This window comes from Rhamphochromis longiceps, linkage group LG20 (assembly GCF_057381845.1).
Source record: "Rhamphochromis longiceps isolate RC_006_pf linkage group LG20, R_longiceps_female_GT1.1, whole genome shotgun sequence".
NCBI lineage: Eukaryota > Metazoa > Chordata > Actinopteri > Cichliformes > Cichlidae > Rhamphochromis > Rhamphochromis longiceps.
In genome coordinates, this window is record NC_140576.1 from 25,131,879 (window position 1) to 25,149,158 (window position 17,280).

At 41.9% G+C, this 17,280-nt stretch overlaps 1 protein-coding gene and 1 long non-coding RNA gene across 2 annotated transcripts in view; one reads left to right on the forward strand and one right to left on the reverse strand.

The window, feature by feature from the left end:
- LOC146645400 (cadherin-4-like) overlaps positions 1-17,280 on the forward strand; it is a 252,601-nt gene that overhangs the window by 216,228 nt on the left and 19,093 nt on the right. The window contains exons 9-11 of the mRNA XM_085392639.1: positions 1,371-1,508; positions 8,630-8,815; positions 14,261-14,517. Of these exons, the coding sequence (XP_085248765.1) occupies positions 1,371-1,508; positions 8,630-8,815; positions 14,261-14,517 (581 nt within the window). The remainder of the gene's footprint in view (positions 1-1,370; positions 1,509-8,629; positions 8,816-14,260; positions 14,518-17,280) is intronic.
- On the reverse strand, positions 3,976-4,483 carry LOC146645402 (uncharacterized). The gene is made up of 2 exons (XR_014908982.1): positions 4,327-4,483; positions 3,976-4,011 (listed from the first exon to the last, which is right to left on the reverse strand). It is a non-coding gene; the product is annotated as an uncharacterized LOC146645402 (long non-coding RNA).

A 17,280-nucleotide genomic window follows, 5' to 3' on the forward strand; every position in this document is an offset into this window, starting at 1 on the left:
GCCAGAAAAAAGTACCTTCTGTACTGTACATAAACTTCACAGGAAGATTCGACGATGCACACTGCAGTGTTTACCTGGTCCACTTTTAGTCAGCACTTTAGCCCTTTGAAACTTGGAAAGTTTCTGCACCTCCCTTCTCTTCTTGGACTGGAGTGTTGGAGGTGTTAGGCACACAAAAAAAGCACGATTTATTTTTGGTATTATCCCTCCCTTGTGCCTCAGTTGCATCCCCTGCCGCCTCTTATCCTATCTTCTGTTCTTTACTTTTGAAATGTCTTCTTCCTCTTCTTTGTAAACTCCCACACTGATTCTCTTTTAAAGATTTCCACTGGTCTGCAGTGGACTTTTAAGAGCTTGTTGACAGTAACAGACCTTAGTACTCCAGAGAAGACTGGCTATGCTGCGGTGTTGTTGCAGCGCTGAGAGGTTCAGAGGAGCGCTACATAATTACTCCCTTGTCTAATTAGTGAGAGTGTTGTGTACACGCTGTACACAGGCTGATGGGACAGTCAAGCAAGCAGAAGATATGGAGAAAGAGAGGTGTGTGTATGTGTTTGTGGATGCTTGTGTGTATTTACGGGTGTTAATGAGAGTGTGTGTATGAGGTTGGAGTTCAGCATCTCATCTAGCCTCAAGACGAGAGGAACTGAGAGAAGCTGTCTAATCCTCCTGATGTGGCATCCTGGCCTAATTGGGATATTTACTCGGTAATTAGCAGGTGAGAGAGACACTGGGAATGTAATTGGGAATCTCAATGACGAGACACATTATCCAGACAGTCAGCTTCTGGGCTCCATCCTTCCTGCAGCCCATTAACTGCACCCTGGGACAGAAGAAGAGACAGGGGAAGCCAAGAACAGAAGGAGGGGAAAATGGTGAGAAAGGAGGTACATGGCTGAGAAGAAAAACAAGAAATATTTCAGCATCCACTGAAGTGACACTATGTCATTTCAAGAGATGAAACGGCATTTATCATTCCCTCATATTATTGCCCCATAGATAGTCTATTAATCTCTGTCAGTTGGATCATTGTCTTCACATCTGTCCATCAGTGGCGCTGAATAAGCGATGCCTTTGATAACTTTGATGGCATGCTGTACCAATGGGGAGGCTTCACAGTGGTGCCTTCAGATGGTCTGAAGTCTGGATACGTTCCAGTGAAGAGATTTCAACTCAGTCAAATGAAAGACTTCACCCTTGTGATTTTGTGTTTCAAATAAGACTGTAGACAGTCACTATAGAAGAGAACGCAGGCTCAGCTTTTTTCCCCCATGGGAGTCACAGTCTGCGACTGCTGCTGTAGCAAGAGGGAGCTTTTTGCAGATGAATAACCGCACACTGTTGTTTTTTTCTATTACTGTCTTTTACAGAAAGTGTCCCAGTATACCATTATCGTGCAGGCCACGGACATGGAGGGCAACCTGAACTTTGGCCTTTCCAACACAGCCACTGCCATCATCACTGTCACGGACATCAATGACAACCCTCCCATGCTGACCTCCAGAACTGTGAGTTATTACAAATGAGGTAATGGGCAATGGGTAACAGTTCAAAGAAATAGAGGAGTTGGGTTAAGAGAAGAGCGCGGAAATCATATGTTGGAGAAGAAAAATCATAAAAAAGAAATATATCAGAAGAAGAAGGGGGAAGACATAGAGGGGGGAAAAATTGAAAAAAGAGGAATCTACACTGTTATGTCATTACAAGGAAAGATTTACACAAGGACAGTGAGGGGGACTTATAAAGGATAATTGCTCATTTGCTTGTAGAGAGCTGAAACAAAAACACATGCGAACACACATACTCGCGCACGCGCACTCGTGAGGAATAACAGATCCATATCATTGACTTTCATGAGCAAGAAAACTAGAGCCAGCAAATGGTTAATGATTGTTGTCATGATGGTGATATTTAGAATGATGATTACATTACAGAAGGTCATTACTGAGAGCCAAGTAAAAATTAAAAATCCAAAGTACTGCAATATATGTAATATATTACTGGTGGTGCCATTCTGGAACATCATCACTAAATCAATTAGTGATTCAGGTTATTTCTACTTTCACTTGCACATATATGGATTTTATATCATATCATCAAGGACTAATCTCACCCCAGCAATCAACAGCAATCAACTGTTTGAACTATTACCGTCAGGCCGACGGTACAGGTCACATAAAACCAGGACAAACAGATTCAGGGATAGCTTCTTTCCCAGAGCTATCACCGTAGTAAATAAGCACAAAAACAATTGAACCTGCTTGCTATACCATACCGTCACTGCCATTATATTATGCTGTTATTCATACTGTCATTATATTAATGCTGCTATCCTGTATATATCGTACTTACTATTGTTTGAGTAATTGTTTGCGATTGTTTTATTGTACTTTTTATATTTTACATTTATATTTATTATTGAATCTTGCACCAAGGGAGTGGCACTCCAATTTCGTTGTAGTCTGTACAATGACAATAAAGGCTATTCTATTCTATATATATATATATATATAAAAAAAAAAAAAACACCCAGCACGCCCCTGCGGGCGGTTTATCCTTCAAGCTCGGGTCCTCTACCAGAGGCCTGGGAGCTTGAGGGTCCTGCGCAGTATCTTAGCTGTTCCCAGGACTGCGCTCTTCTGGACAGAGATCTCCGATGTTGTTCCCGGGATCTGCTGGAGCCACTCGCCTAGCTTGGGAGTCACCGCACCTAGTGCTCCGATTACCACGGGGACCACCATTACCTTCACCCTCCACATCCTCTCGAGCTCTTCTCTGAGCCCTTGGTATTTCTCCAGCTTCTCGTGTTCCTTCTTCCTGATATTGCTGTCATTCGGAACCGCTACATCGATCACTACGGCCGTCTTCTTCTGTTTGTCTACCACCACTATGTCCGGTTGGTTAGCCACCACCATTTTGTCCGTCTGTATCTGGAAGTCCCACAGGATCTTAGCTCGGTCATTCTCCACCACCCTTGGGGGCATCTCCCACTTTGACCTCGGGACTTCCAGGTTATACTCGGCACAGATGTTCCTGTACACTATGCCGGCCACTTGGTTATGGCGTTCCATGTATGCCTTGCCTGCTAGCATCTTGCACCCTGCTGTTATGTGCTGGATTGTCTCTGGGGCATCTTTACACAGCCTGCACCTGGGGTCTTGCCTGGTGTGATAGACCCCAGCCTCTATGGATCTTGTACTCAGAGCTTGTTCTTGTGCTGCCATGATTAGTGCCTCTGTGCTGTCTTTCAGTCCAGCTTTGTCCAGCCACTGGTAGGATTTCTGGATATCAGCCACCTCCTCTATCTGCCGGTGGTACATACCGTGCAGGGGCCTGTCCTTCCATGATGGTTCCTCGTCTTCCTCCTCTTTCTTGGGTTTCTGCTGCCTGAGGTATTCACTGAGCACTCGGTCAGTTGGGGCCATCTTCCCAATGTATTCTTGGATGTTCGTTGTCTCATCCTGGACTGTGGTGCTGACACTCACCAGTCCCCGGCCCCCTTCCTTCCGCTTAGCGTACAGCCTCAGGGTGCTGGACTTGGGGTGAAACCCTCCATGCATGGTAAGGAGCTTTCTTGTCTTTATGTCAGTGGCTTCTATCTCCTCCTTTGGCCAGCCTATTACCCCAGCAGGGTACCTGATCACGGGCAGGGCGTACGTGTTGATGGCCCGGATCTTGTTCTTACCATTCAGCTGACTCCTCAGGACTTGCCTGACCCTCTGCAGGTACTTGGTGGTTGCAGCCTTTCTAGCGGCCTCTTCATGGTTCCCATTTGCCTGCGGGATCCCCAGGTACTTGTAACTGTCCTCTATGTCTGCAATGTTGCCTTCTGGTAGAACTACCAGAAGGGTATATATATATATATATATATATATATATATATATATGTTATTCTGCCCTCACTAGGGTGTAAAGCTGGTTTCTAGCTTGGCAGATAGCTAACAGGTCCACAATAAACATCCAGGAGTCAGCGGATACGTTTTAGATGTTTACTGTTGAAGCACTGTAAAACTGGTACAGAAACAAAAATAAAATATTACATTTCTGCTGTAATTGTATTTTCTTTACAACATCAAACATTAAGCCATGCACTACGATGTATATAACACATAAACACAAACTTATCCAAACCCTTTCACTGGTTATCAGGCTCACGCATTTAGCGATTAGCTTAATGCTAACATTACATGGGAAATCCCATAGACAGGCTAACGTGTTAGCATCGCGGCCGTTTTTCCTCACAAAAGAAAGTTTTCCACACAAACCTCTAAACTGCTACACAAAACTATCGCGGGAAAGCTTACAAAACAGATAGCAACTACTTACAGGCATGTGCTCTCTCAGGCTCAGCAAGAAAAGGTGAACAAAAAGTGGAACAGACGACAGTTTGTCTAAACGACTGTTTTTCACTGGTGAGGTACTACGGCAAGTCTGCTGGTACAAAAAACACACACCCAAATGATCATGCCTGCCTTAAAGGGGCAGCACATATGTATATATGTGTATATATATATATATATATATATATATATATATATATATATATATATATATATATATATATGTGTGTATATGTATATATATGTATATATATGTATATGTATATATATATATGTATATATATATATATATACATATATATACATATATATATATATACATATATATACATATACATATATATACATATACATATATATACATATATATACATATATATGTATATATGTGTATATATGTATATATGTATATATGTGTATATATATATATATGTATATATGTGTATATATATGTGTGTATATATATATATATGTATATATATATATATGTATATATATATATATATATATATATATGTGTGTATATATATATGTATATGTGTGTATATATATATGTGTGTATATATATATGTATATATGTGTATATATATATATGTATATATGTGTATATATATATATATGTATATATATATATATATATGTGTGTATATATATATATATCTGTAAAATGCATAAATGTTTGAGACATTTGAGACAGCAGCTCAATCATTTTTTATACTTATAGCTGTAAACAAAGAAAATCTGACTTATTATTTTTGTGGTTGGAAATAAGTTTCATAGGACGTGGCAGAGACATTTGTTCAGAAAATTTAAAGTGAAGTCGTTTTTCTGCGTTCGACATGTTTTGTTTAATGAAAAGGCTGTCTCCGTGTCAGTGTGGTTTCAGATGTCAGGATTATTCTGGATGTGTGGCTTCCTATCATCAGGGATGAGAGCCTGGTTATGTCGGGTAGATAAGGTGCTTAGCTTTGCAACTGCTGGAATATCGACGGAGGCAGTATCAGCCAAACAGTATACTGTACACAACTCTTAGAGGTGGTAGCAGCAATTTTAGCATTAGCATTTGCACTGGGGGCTATTAAGACCCTTATGATGATGACTTAGCGTTAGAGGTAAGCATATGTCAGTCACAGAGCTCGTCAGAGAACTGCTACGTCACACAAAGCAGGGCATTCGGAGGGCAGAGGGAAGGAAGAAGCAGAGGAAAGGGTGAAGAAAGAAAACAGTAAGGGGAGCTGATGAGTGGACCACCAAGTAGAGTCAACGATGGAAAATGAAAAGGAAAAAAGTGACGAGAGAATGATGGGGAGAGAAGAAGGAATGAAGAATTATTTAGTCGCGGGAGCTATTTTGTACAGCAGTAGTGATAAAGTGTAGACATGGCTCGTTGTAAATCAGAGGCCTCTACTGACTCGGCACCCCCTTCCTGCATTAAGATTCTCTACCGATGGTGGTGTATTGATGATAGTGGGCAATAATAGATTGATATTCTCTGTATTCCACCGTGTTTAAGTGCATTTCCATCACCGTCACAGAGGGAAGTTAATACTATCATGGATATTGATGATCAAGTTTAGTGGAGGTTTTGGAGCCACGATGAGCAGAGCACTTTTACCCACTCCCTTCATAAATCATCCACTTTCATGGGGGTATAACATAAGAGCCATTTTGTCGAGAATGCAGGCCATTATGCAAATATTTAGTGTTTGCAATAAACCCCATAGATCTTTCAACATGTCCCAGAAATATAAAGTTTGGGGAATTTGTCTTTAATGTTGGAGATTAATATTTCATCATGCCTATCAGAGGCTGGCCTATTTTTTCAAGTCCGCAAAGGGTGGTGCATGGGTACAGATGGGAAGACTTTGGGTGGATAGTCAGGGCTGCATACATGCATGTGCCATCCATGGTACAGACGGATGAAATGTGGCATTCACTGCTTTTTGGGAATACGTAGAAACGTAAAACCATGAAATCAGAGTGTCTCTTTGCAAGAGTCACCACAGTGCTTTCTTGGCCTACTTTAGCTACTATCCTAACAAAGCTTATATGATTAAGTCCCCTGTCACTTCTCTGCTTTCGCTTTTACCTCTCCTTGCCTCTTTTAGTGTTTCTCCACTGCCAGAAAAGTGACAGAGAGTTCAGGGTGTTGGCAAGAGGTGTTTTGTCAAGTGTTGTGCCAACAGCACTGTGTGCCAATCACAATCAGAAAGTCCAGCAGTTGGGGACAGAATCATATACAAAAAAATACAAGCCTATTTAATTAGAGGAAATTTAAGCCTCTGCCTGTAGATGGTGATACAGAAGGTCTATGTTAAAAGACCCACTAACAGCAGAGCCAATAGAAGCCACAGCAGCATTAGTATAATAAATCACTAAGACAGTGAAAGAAAGAGAGCAACTCTAGGCTTTTTCCCCCCAATGTTTAAAAGCTCTTTGTTCCATCCATTATTGACAATAACCCCAACATCCATCAAAGATCACTGTCATTAAAGTTAAACCCTTGAAAACAGAGCGTTTGTAAATGATAATTCGGAGAAACCTTTGGTTTAAGAGAGGAACAATAATGACTTCCAAGTAATTATCTGAAGGTTTACTCAAAGATCTCACCTGTCTATTATTCAGCATAGAAAGGCTCTTGTCTCCTTGAAAATGTTCAGATTAACTGCATTCTTAAACTTACTTTGTTATTCTGAAAGGCACACTGCGTTGCATTACTCATCACAGGAATTTGATGCTTGTTAACATACTTGCTATCGAAAATCAAAAATGACAAAAGTGCAGTAATTGGAGTTTATTGACTGTAATATGCGTTGCCCTTGACGTCCTGTACACATTTATGTTGACAGTTTTAGTCTTTTACATTTGACGTTTTTTGCAAAGGACCCTTTCAAGTTTGTGTTTGCCACGTGAGTATAGTAATAATAGTTTTCCCCGAGAGAAAAAAACAAGACTTAATTTATTCAAACTCTTGATGTGACGTATCACGCCCCTCCCCCTCCTCTATATAAAGAGATAATGAGACAAAAAGCTCAGACTGCGGCGCTGATAATCAGAGCTGCGGTGTACCCTTCAAAGTCTTCCATCAGATTTGATTAACACTTGCCCTTAGTTGTTACTGTGTGTTGAGAAATAAGATGCTCCTTAGGGAGCCTATAAGAACCACCACTGAAGTTTTATTTTATTGAACTGGCGTTGGGGAGTCCCTGAACCAAACCACAGTAATAAACCACACGAGCACACACGTACACACTCTAACACTAACAAACGACAGCCTGCCTATCCAAAGAAGGCAGCGCATCAGGACCACCCGGACTTGTCTGTTGTCTTAAGAATGTCATTGAGTCTCTGAACAGCTCTCCCGACGCAGCCCCCTAATCTGCCCGCTGCTGTCGGCTGTTTGCTGGGTGATGCGAGGTTTGCCAGGCAGGGTATTATGATCCGATGGAGTGTTTGGTCTGGGGCTTTGCTCTTTGATATCCTCACATAAGCTACTCAGTCGCTCTTCCATGCCTGTTACCCATGTGACACGGTGAATGTACGGTACTACATGCCTGTTGCCTGCAGATGAGATGAGGTCATGCCAACACGCTCTGACCTCAAGTAATTGGTTAAGAGTTGACAAGTTGTTTGTGTAGGTAGGGCTACAGTCAAGTTGTGTTTTACAGAGTTGGAGTGGAGTCATTGCAATAGTTAGTTGATGGGTCTTTGTGGGATTTATTACTGAGCCTGTACAGCTTTGATGAATCCCTAACATAGCAGACGCATAACAGACAGCAGCTCACTCCTCATCAAGGCTTATCAGGGCAAAGCACATGTGTTTGTACAGGACAGGGACAACTAAAAACCACTCATATACACTTAAACATTTGTTTTAACCCTCCACACTCCTGTTTTTTTCTCCTCACCCATTCTTTTCTCCCTTGTTTCTGTGGCTTTTTAAGGGATGAAATAGTATTGCTCATCAATGATGTGTACTAGCAATGCAGAAAGCAGTGAAAATGGAACAACGCCCTTGTGTGCATGTGCTTGCTAGTGTGAAACTGTGTTTACTGCTTGTTTACTACCCAGCAGTGGTAAAAGCGAATTCATTAAAATTACTCTACCTGAAAACCTGAAAGGAGGAATGTTTCTATAAAGACAAATGGAAAAGCAAGATAGGCACTCAGTGGCTTTTTGTAGAAATTGCCACACTCAAACGGCTCAATGCATCTTAAACGACCACAGCGGCAGTGAGATGTTTCAAAGTGATGTATCACGAGGTAACATTTCACTCTTTCTTTCTACAGTTTTCTGGAGAGGTCCCCGAGAACCGTGTAGATGTCGTTGTGGCTAACCTGACGGTTATAGATGCTGATCAACCGCACTCCCCTAATTGGAATGCCATCTACAGGATCATCAGCGGAGACCCATCTGGGCATTTTACCATCCGCACCGACCCGATTTCAAATGATGGCATGGTCACCGTGGTGAAGGTAAGATCCAGGCCTAACATAACATTCTGAGCCTTTCCCTGTAGAAGAAACACACTGGTTTTCTCTGTTGAATGTCAAAGCCCCTCCAGATTTAGGTGCAAGCAGTAATAATAGACTACAGAGTTAAATAGGGACAGATTGGGGTCTTTGTCTTTCATATGCCCCTTTATGTCCAAATGAGGGATTGGAGACCGCTGTGCCCTTCAGAAACAGCTCGTACGCTCACACAGAGACTTAAACACAATGGCTGGTGAGACCACTGTAGCAAATTAGGTATTGATTTCTCAATTACAAAGGCAACGTTTTTTATACACTCATAATGTTGTAGCTGCTGTGGTAAAAGACAGCAACAACAAAGCCCTGTCTTGTAACAGCCTGCTACATTACTGTTTGACCTCTCAGTCAGAGGTTGTCCGCATGATTTTAACCCATTTAGAAAAAAAGCCTCCATATAACATCAATCATAAACTGTGTGTGTGTGCATTTACTGTAGATGTGTGTCCTGTTGATTTGCATCTCTGTGGCCATCCTTTGTGTGGCTTTCTGTAAATGTGCTTACTGTGTTTCATGGGTTTTGTAGAAATAACTGTTTTATTTCACCCAGGGGCTTTCTCACCATGTATCTGACTCCTGCAAACTGCATCTCACATCACATAATAATCTGAAAAAAATAGCAATAACATTTCCTTATAATTCCCATAGCACCCTGAGCAATGAGCATTGGCATTTTGCTTCTCTTCATTATCTCTAGATGACTGCCTTTTATAATCCATTCCTCTCACTCCCTGATGCAAAATTCAGCAGGCAGTCGGGTAGCCCTAAGCTTGCACAGGGACCCGTGGGAGGTTATCAGGAAATCATAAAATAAGAGACAGGACACCCCCTGGGACGAAGCAAGCAATAGACAGTCTCAACAAGTAAACAGGGTGCTTTGGTTTGCTTTGTGAAAAAGGAGACAGAACATTCACATCAGACAGCTTGTAATAGGTAAAGTCAAGAACCCATAAGACTGGTGCTAGCTTGTTGTTCCTGCTCTTTTTTTTAAAAAACACGTTTTTTTTAACCAAGGCATCTGTGGCTGCTATTACAGACAGATTAAATTACACTGACACCCAGATACACATCAGTCTTCCACAAGAGAGTTGAATTCCTCTGTAAACAAGGGGTGAGGATTTAACCCGATCATGTCACACATTTGCACTGCTCTCTGTGGATTTTGTGAGCCGTATTCTCGTTTTACGTTACGGTAATAAAGACAGTAAACACACAAACACACACAAAAAAAATACAAATCCACACAGACACACAAATAAAGCCACTTGCTTCAAATGAGTAGTTAAGTTATGTAAATCACAGCTTATGATAAACACCAAAGATGACAGGGGAAGTGGAAAGGAGAAGTGAAGTGAGGCGAAGACAGATTTCCGAGGATTGAGGAATGCAGCCCGCAGAGAGCATAGATCACAGAGAGCCGGGGTAGGGCAGATGTGAAAAGACGAGGGGGTGGAAAGCTGAAGTCCAGCGGAACAAATTAGGTAAAAGGGAAAAAGAGAAAAGAGCGAAGCGATTCAAGGAGATGTAAGATGTGATGGCTCATGGGCAAACGATGCAAGCCATGTTATTGACCTCTCACCCCTCTGGCTTCCCTCAGAGTGTGTGTGTCTCGGTGTGTATGTGTGTTTTATGTAGCCTACAGCTATACTCTAGACCTCCCTGTGTTTTGAATACTACTGGCTTTAGATCAAAGAGCCCTGAGCGTGGTTAGCCTGTAAATGGGCTCCCAGTGCTCCACGAGGTCACAGACAAATACACACCAGCGTGCTTACATTTATTTATACTTGCGTGCATGTACATACACAGGCAAACCGTAGCACCGGTACAAACACCTCTTCTTCAGTGGCCTTGTCAACCAACCTTCCTGAAAGCGCTCATTTTGTTGTTGTTTTTTTATCTCTGTGCTCTCAGACTGTCCGCCGATAACAGTGAGTTGATGCGACATACAGATCTGCTCAAAGTCATTAACATCAGCATCAGCTTTGGAGCAGTAATTATCATCTGCCTGTTTAGAAATGTACAAGTGGACACTACAAGCAGCATACTTGTTCTGTTTTTATCTCCTTGCTTGCTGTCATTTGAACTCGATTGTGTATTCTTCATTAGGGGAGCAAAAAACTGTCACTGTGGTTTAAGCTCAGGTCTCAAAACCCCCTGTAGTGTACACATATACACACTTTTAATCCAAAAGGAGTGACAACAAACGGCGAACAGTATCAGCCCTGCACTGTGTCTGCGTGTCTGTGTGCGTCTTTGTTCCTCAGGAGACTACTTGACATGACATCTGTTCATTTATCATGTCCCTTTTCATCAGCAAGGTTTAATGCATATTCCCCAGGTAGAGGCGAAAAGAGAAATGTTGACAGGGATCTTTACACTAATCAGTATAATGATTATAGTCCAAGCATGATGCTTGGAAATTATTTCTTCAGAAAAAGAAATAATGCTGTTGACACTATAATAGTAATAATCAGACTATATAATAAAATATCACTTAAACTTTCTCTAGCTTTAACTCTATAGCCTGCAGTGTTTTGTTAATGTGCAGGCGATGAACACGGGAGGTTAGTCACCTCTGTTATATTTTTTCATTGCTTATCCTCACCAGTACATAATACAGTCTCCCTCATTCTTGGACATTTGATTTGTTTGAGGGCAAGAATTTAAGAAACCTTGAGAAAAAAGCAAGAGAAAATGTACTTTTCTTAAAGGACCAAGAGCCAGCGTTGGTGTAATGAGTTTTACAGTTACACATTTGAGTACCCAGCTTACTATTTCAGCCTCTCTCTTCACATGTTGCCTCCTGTGAGATTCCTGACACCCCTCCCCCACCCATCACCTTCACTCAATACCAGGTTGAGATGCAAATGAGGAGACTTCACTCAGGCAAGTCTGCTGGACCAGACGGAGTGAGTCCCCTTGTCCTCAAGGCCTGTGCCCCCCAGCTGTGTGGAGTCTTTCATAAACTGTTTATGCTGAGTCTGAGTCTGCAGAGGGTCCCGGTGATGTGGAAGACATCATGCCTCGTCCCTGTACCAAAGACGCCTCGTCCCAGTGGCCCCCAGGATTACAGGCCCGTGGCACTGACCTCCCACATCATGAAGACCCTGGAAAGGCTCATCCTGGACCAGCTGCGACCCATAGTAAGACCACATCTGGATCCCCTTCAGTTCGCTTATCAGCCTCGTCTCGGAACAGAGGACGCCATCATCTACCTGCTCAATCGTGTCTACACCCATCTGGACCAGCCGGCGAGCACTGTGAGGGTCATGTTTTTTGACTTTTCCAGTGCTTTCAACACCATCAGGCCGACCCTCCTGGGTGATAAGTTAGCAGCGATGCAGGTGGATGCTTCTCTGGTGTCCTGGATTGTTGATTACCTGACAGGAAGACCACAATATGTACGTCTCCCACAGTGTGTGTCTGACAAGGTGATTAGCAACACAGGGGCACCACAGGGGACTGTCCTCTCCCCCTTCCTCTTCACCCTCTACACCACAGACTTCAGCCACTGCACAGAGACCTGCCATCTTCAGAAGTTTTCTGATGACTCTGCGGTGGTTGGATGCATCAGCAGGGATGATGAGACAGAGTACCGGGCTGTGGTCGACTCCTTTGTCACGTGGTGTGAGCAGAATCATCTGCAGCTCAACGTGGCAAAGACCAAGGAACTGATCGTGGACTTCAGGAAGACCAGGAAACACTTGACCCCTGTTTCAATCCAGGGGGTCAGTGTTGACATTGTGGAGGACTATAAATACCTTGGAGTACACATTGACAATAAACTGGACTGGGCTAAAAACACCACAGCACTTTACAGGAAGGGCCAGAGTCGTCTCTATTTTTTGAGGCGACTGAGGTCCTTCAACATCTGCCAGAAAATGCTGAGGATTTTCTATGAGTCTGTGGTGGCCAGTGCGATCCTCTATGCTGTTGCATGCTGGGGGAGCAGGCTGAGGGTCGCAGATGCCAACAGACTTAATAAACTGATCCGTAAGGCCAGCAATGTTGTGGGGATGGAGCTGGACTCCCTCAAGGTGGTGTCGGAGAGGCGGATGCTGTCCAAGATAAAGACAATGTTGGATAACACCTCCCACCCACTCCATGACATGCTGGTCAGTCACAGGAGCACGTTCAGTGAGAGACTGAGATTACCGAAAAGCACCACTGAACGACACAGGAAATCATTCCTGCCTGTGGCCATCTCCCTGTACAACGCATCCACTTAACACACTGTTTGCTGCTACAGCTACACATGTTTCTTTTCCAAATATTTATTTATAAGTGACTTATGTATGTATGTATGTATATATATGTATATATTGTACTATTCTTAGTTAGCGTATTGTCTGTCTTGTCTTAATGTTGGTTTAAAATGGAGCACTGTAACAAAAAATAATTTCCCCCAGGGATCAATAAAGTATTCTGATTCTGATTGATTCTGATTCTGATTATTTCGTTATAATAAGTAGCATAAAGAATTCATTTTTAAGTTATTTAATTACTTTTTCAACTAAATGTCACCACATTCCCATTTTCATTCTTTTGTAATGAGAGCAAAAAGTGTAAATAAGCAAACAATAAATAAATACAAAAAATAAAATAATAATAATAAAATCCCAACCACATTTGCAGTGTTTACATCTCTTTCTGACTTCCTTGCATGTAGCTGCATACCAGGAATATAGCCTAGAATGTAGCCCATATTAGCCTTCTCTAATCTCCTCTAACTTGACTTACAACTATATGGTTGTAAGTCAAGTTAACCAGCACAATTACAAAGTCACATCAAGAGTTTGAATAAATTAAGTCTCGTGTAAGTCTTTGGAAAATTATTTGTTCGAGACATAACGGGTGTCTTTCACCTGCTATCTTGTATTTTGGTTAAAGTCGTTAGTCTGAGGAAAATGAATAGCTTTCTTGCTGGTCATGTGGTGGGAGAGATGTTGCCAATATCAAGAAGCTGTGCAGTGAAGTAAAATCAATACACTTAGTGGTAAATGTACACAGGGCTACAGACACCCTGTGGATGTATACTCATGAGCAAGCTGAAAGGGGTATTTATTTTTGGTAATGCAAAACTATTCTAAAGTGTTACCTTTACCCTGCTGTAGGTAACACTGTAACCTAAGAGGCTGTATTTGAAAAGCAGTAATCTTACCCAGAATCGGTCCAGAATAGAGCATGTCCTCATAGAGAGAAAGAGTGAAAAATAACAAATACTGAGATGAAGAGACAAGGGCAACCTGCACACAAAGGAGATAGAAAGAGAAGACGGAGCAAGCAACATGAAGGCCAACAGTTTCAAAAAGCTTAAACTATTTCAAATGTGTTCAGCATTCTCTCCTTTCAAATGTAAGTAACTCTGTTTGTTTTTTTTCCTTTCTCCAGCCGGTAGACTTTGAGATGAACCGTGCCTTCATGCTGACGGTAGTGGTGTCCAACCAGGCCCACCTGGCCACTGGCATCCAGTCCTCACTCCAGTCCACGGCTGGGGTCACCATATCTGTGCAGGATGTAAACGAACCTCCTTACTTCCCCACAAACCCAAAACACATCCGCTTTGAGGAAGGTGTCCCTGCTGGCACCAGCCTGACGACCTTCTCGGCGTCAGATCCCGACCGACTTCAGATGCAGCAGATAATCAGGTACTGAGCGAGTACTGAGAGACAGTTCTGTCCACAGAATGGAAAAATTCAGTAGGGCATTAGTTTAATTTTGATCTTGTATATCCTTTAAATCTAATTAGATAACATCTTTTCCATGTGGTTTGGCTATATTGTCTAATTAATTCTAGCTTGTAGAGTGGCTATCTGCTGTGTAAGCACAAACCTGCATCCATATGCACTGGCAGTGGGCTAAAAAGCCTCAGATTGGTTCCCTGTCAGTGGTCAGAGGTCAAAGTTCAAAAAGGGGACTATATTTTGGCATTACCCATCTCTCAAAATCTTACTGTGAGAAGTTTTTGTGCCAGCAGAGAACTCTGAGTAAGGAGGGTAAAAAGGTTAATAGGGAGCAGCAGCCTCTGGGGTAATCAGATGTGTGTGCATTCTGTAGGTTGCATGAGCACATACAGGCAGGTACACACACACACACAGATGCACACAACACGAGAGAGAGAACAAAAGAGATGGAGCAAGGTGGGGGCGGCAAAGAGAACAGCTGGCTGAGGCCCAAACACCTGACACAGCATTATGTCCACCTGCAGTTTTTCTTCTCTGCGCTAAGCCTCTCTGGATTTTAAATGTAAACCAACCTTTGAATGACCAGCAGGTCTTTTCTAAGTCCTGCTGTCAGTTTGACAGCACCAGTGGCTCCACTATGACCCTTCAAACTTAGATGGGTTGTGTTAAGAACAATCTGCTCTGCATTCTACATGAAGAGAGAACAAGGCTTTAGATGACACCCATACAACTGCAGAACCCATATGTTTCCATTTGTGCATGTACAATGTCAGTACTGATTACAGTGAGTGCACCGTGATTTATAACTAGCACAGAAGAGTACACAATTAAGCTGATAACACGGATGTTTGGTGTGACATTAAGACCACCTCCTTCCAACCACCTTGCACTTTAACAGCTCCTTCCTTTCAATTTCTCCAGGGAAAAGATCTAAACAAATTTCCTAGATAATTTCACAGCAAATGAGAGTAAATTGGGTGTACATTATAATTTAGGAAGATTCCAAAGTCACCAGCTGGGCTCCTGCTCTCGCTCTCTTGCTCGCTCCCACACTTTCTTTTTTTTCTGTTATCTTCCTCGCTAGATCAGTTTCTACTTTTTGTGGATTTAACTCATTGGTCTCCACTCTCTTTTTCCATGACCTGTCAAGACTGCAGTGCATCCTGGATTTAGGTTAACACTTTTACTAGCATGCTGTGTTCTGGCACAGTCCGACTGACATAAACACAGGCTAAATCTCCTTCCTCCGCTCTCGCCACATGAAAAGCAAAGACTGCACCTCATTCATTTGGTTCCATCTGGACAGAATCGTTATCAGTCCCACTGCTTTACACCTTTTCCATAAAAGGTATCTGCTCGAGTCATTACGTAAGGACACCAGTTGTCTTCATTATTTTTGAAGAATTTTAAATTCAGGGTTTCATTTTTGCCATTTTCTCAGTTGTATCACACAGAACTGATACTGCTGCACATACTGTGCTGTGCAAGAGTCTCACTCATTTCTTTATATTTTGCTTCCAAGGAGCCAGACTTTCTTGTATTTTTCTGGGTTTTCTTGGGTTTTCTGAAAGTCGTTCAAAGCTTTTCTTTGGACATTTGTTGCTTTTTCACTTATTTTCGATACACTCGTTGTGCCTTACCATTTTCAAAGGGATATTTGTCTTTGTTTGTTTTTTATCAATTCACAGTGACCTATGAGTCATTTAACCATAAAAAAGGTACCTGACTCAAGGGATGAACCAGGGTCCATACATAACAGACAACTTGGCAAAGAATACGTTTAAATTTAAAAAAAAGAAAAAACGTTTTAAAAGCTATCCTGGTTTATTTAGCTGAACTGAAATTTTATATTGTTGCAATGGAAAATTGGGATTTCTGGTTTGAAACTGTTTATTTCACTCTACCTAAAATCACTTACCACAGAAAAAAATCAGCAGAAACAATTAGTCCTTAAGTAAATATGTACTTTAAGTCAAAGTTTTAAATTACATTATTGTCTGATTAAAACTAATAGATTTAACTGTAACAATTTTTTTAAAGTGGGTTTAAAGTAACCTTTTTTTTTCTGTGTATGAAAGTCCAAGGAAAGGTTTTGGAATGACCTTCAAGAAATCTCAAGAACTATTCCTGAAGACTACTTCAATAAAATGAAAAGAAAGCTTGCCTGAGAGGTTTCTGACTATGATGAGGAATAGGTGGTCATACCAAATACTCACTCTCAAGCTCATTTGAATTTCACAAACTGTTTGTTGGGTCTGTGTTTCCACAAGCCCCGCTAGTTTAGAAACGTATTCTTGTTAACGACAAAAACAAGACGAATTTCTTTTACTTGCTAGCAAGGGAGGCCCCGGCCGGTGTCTCAGAAAGCACTCTGAATCCTACCGCAGACTGACCCCAAATCCGGCCTCCGCTTGCTGCCTTTTATTGGGAAAACAGTTCACACAATACACATCACAGCAAAAGCACCTCCCACCGTAAAACCCCCAAATGGTTCTAAGACAAGGCACTATGTGTGTGTATGTGTAAACATCTGTATGCATGTGCAAGAATGTGTGTGTGTGTCCCTGTATACATGTGTCTCTGTATGCATGACTTCCTGCTCACCAAAAGGATCATAAAAGCAGGAAGCAACATCACAAGAATCAGATCTTCCAGATAGAATGTATCTGCAATAAAACCTCCCCCAGCACAGAGTGGCTGGAGAGGTGGTCAGAGACAAAGGAATGT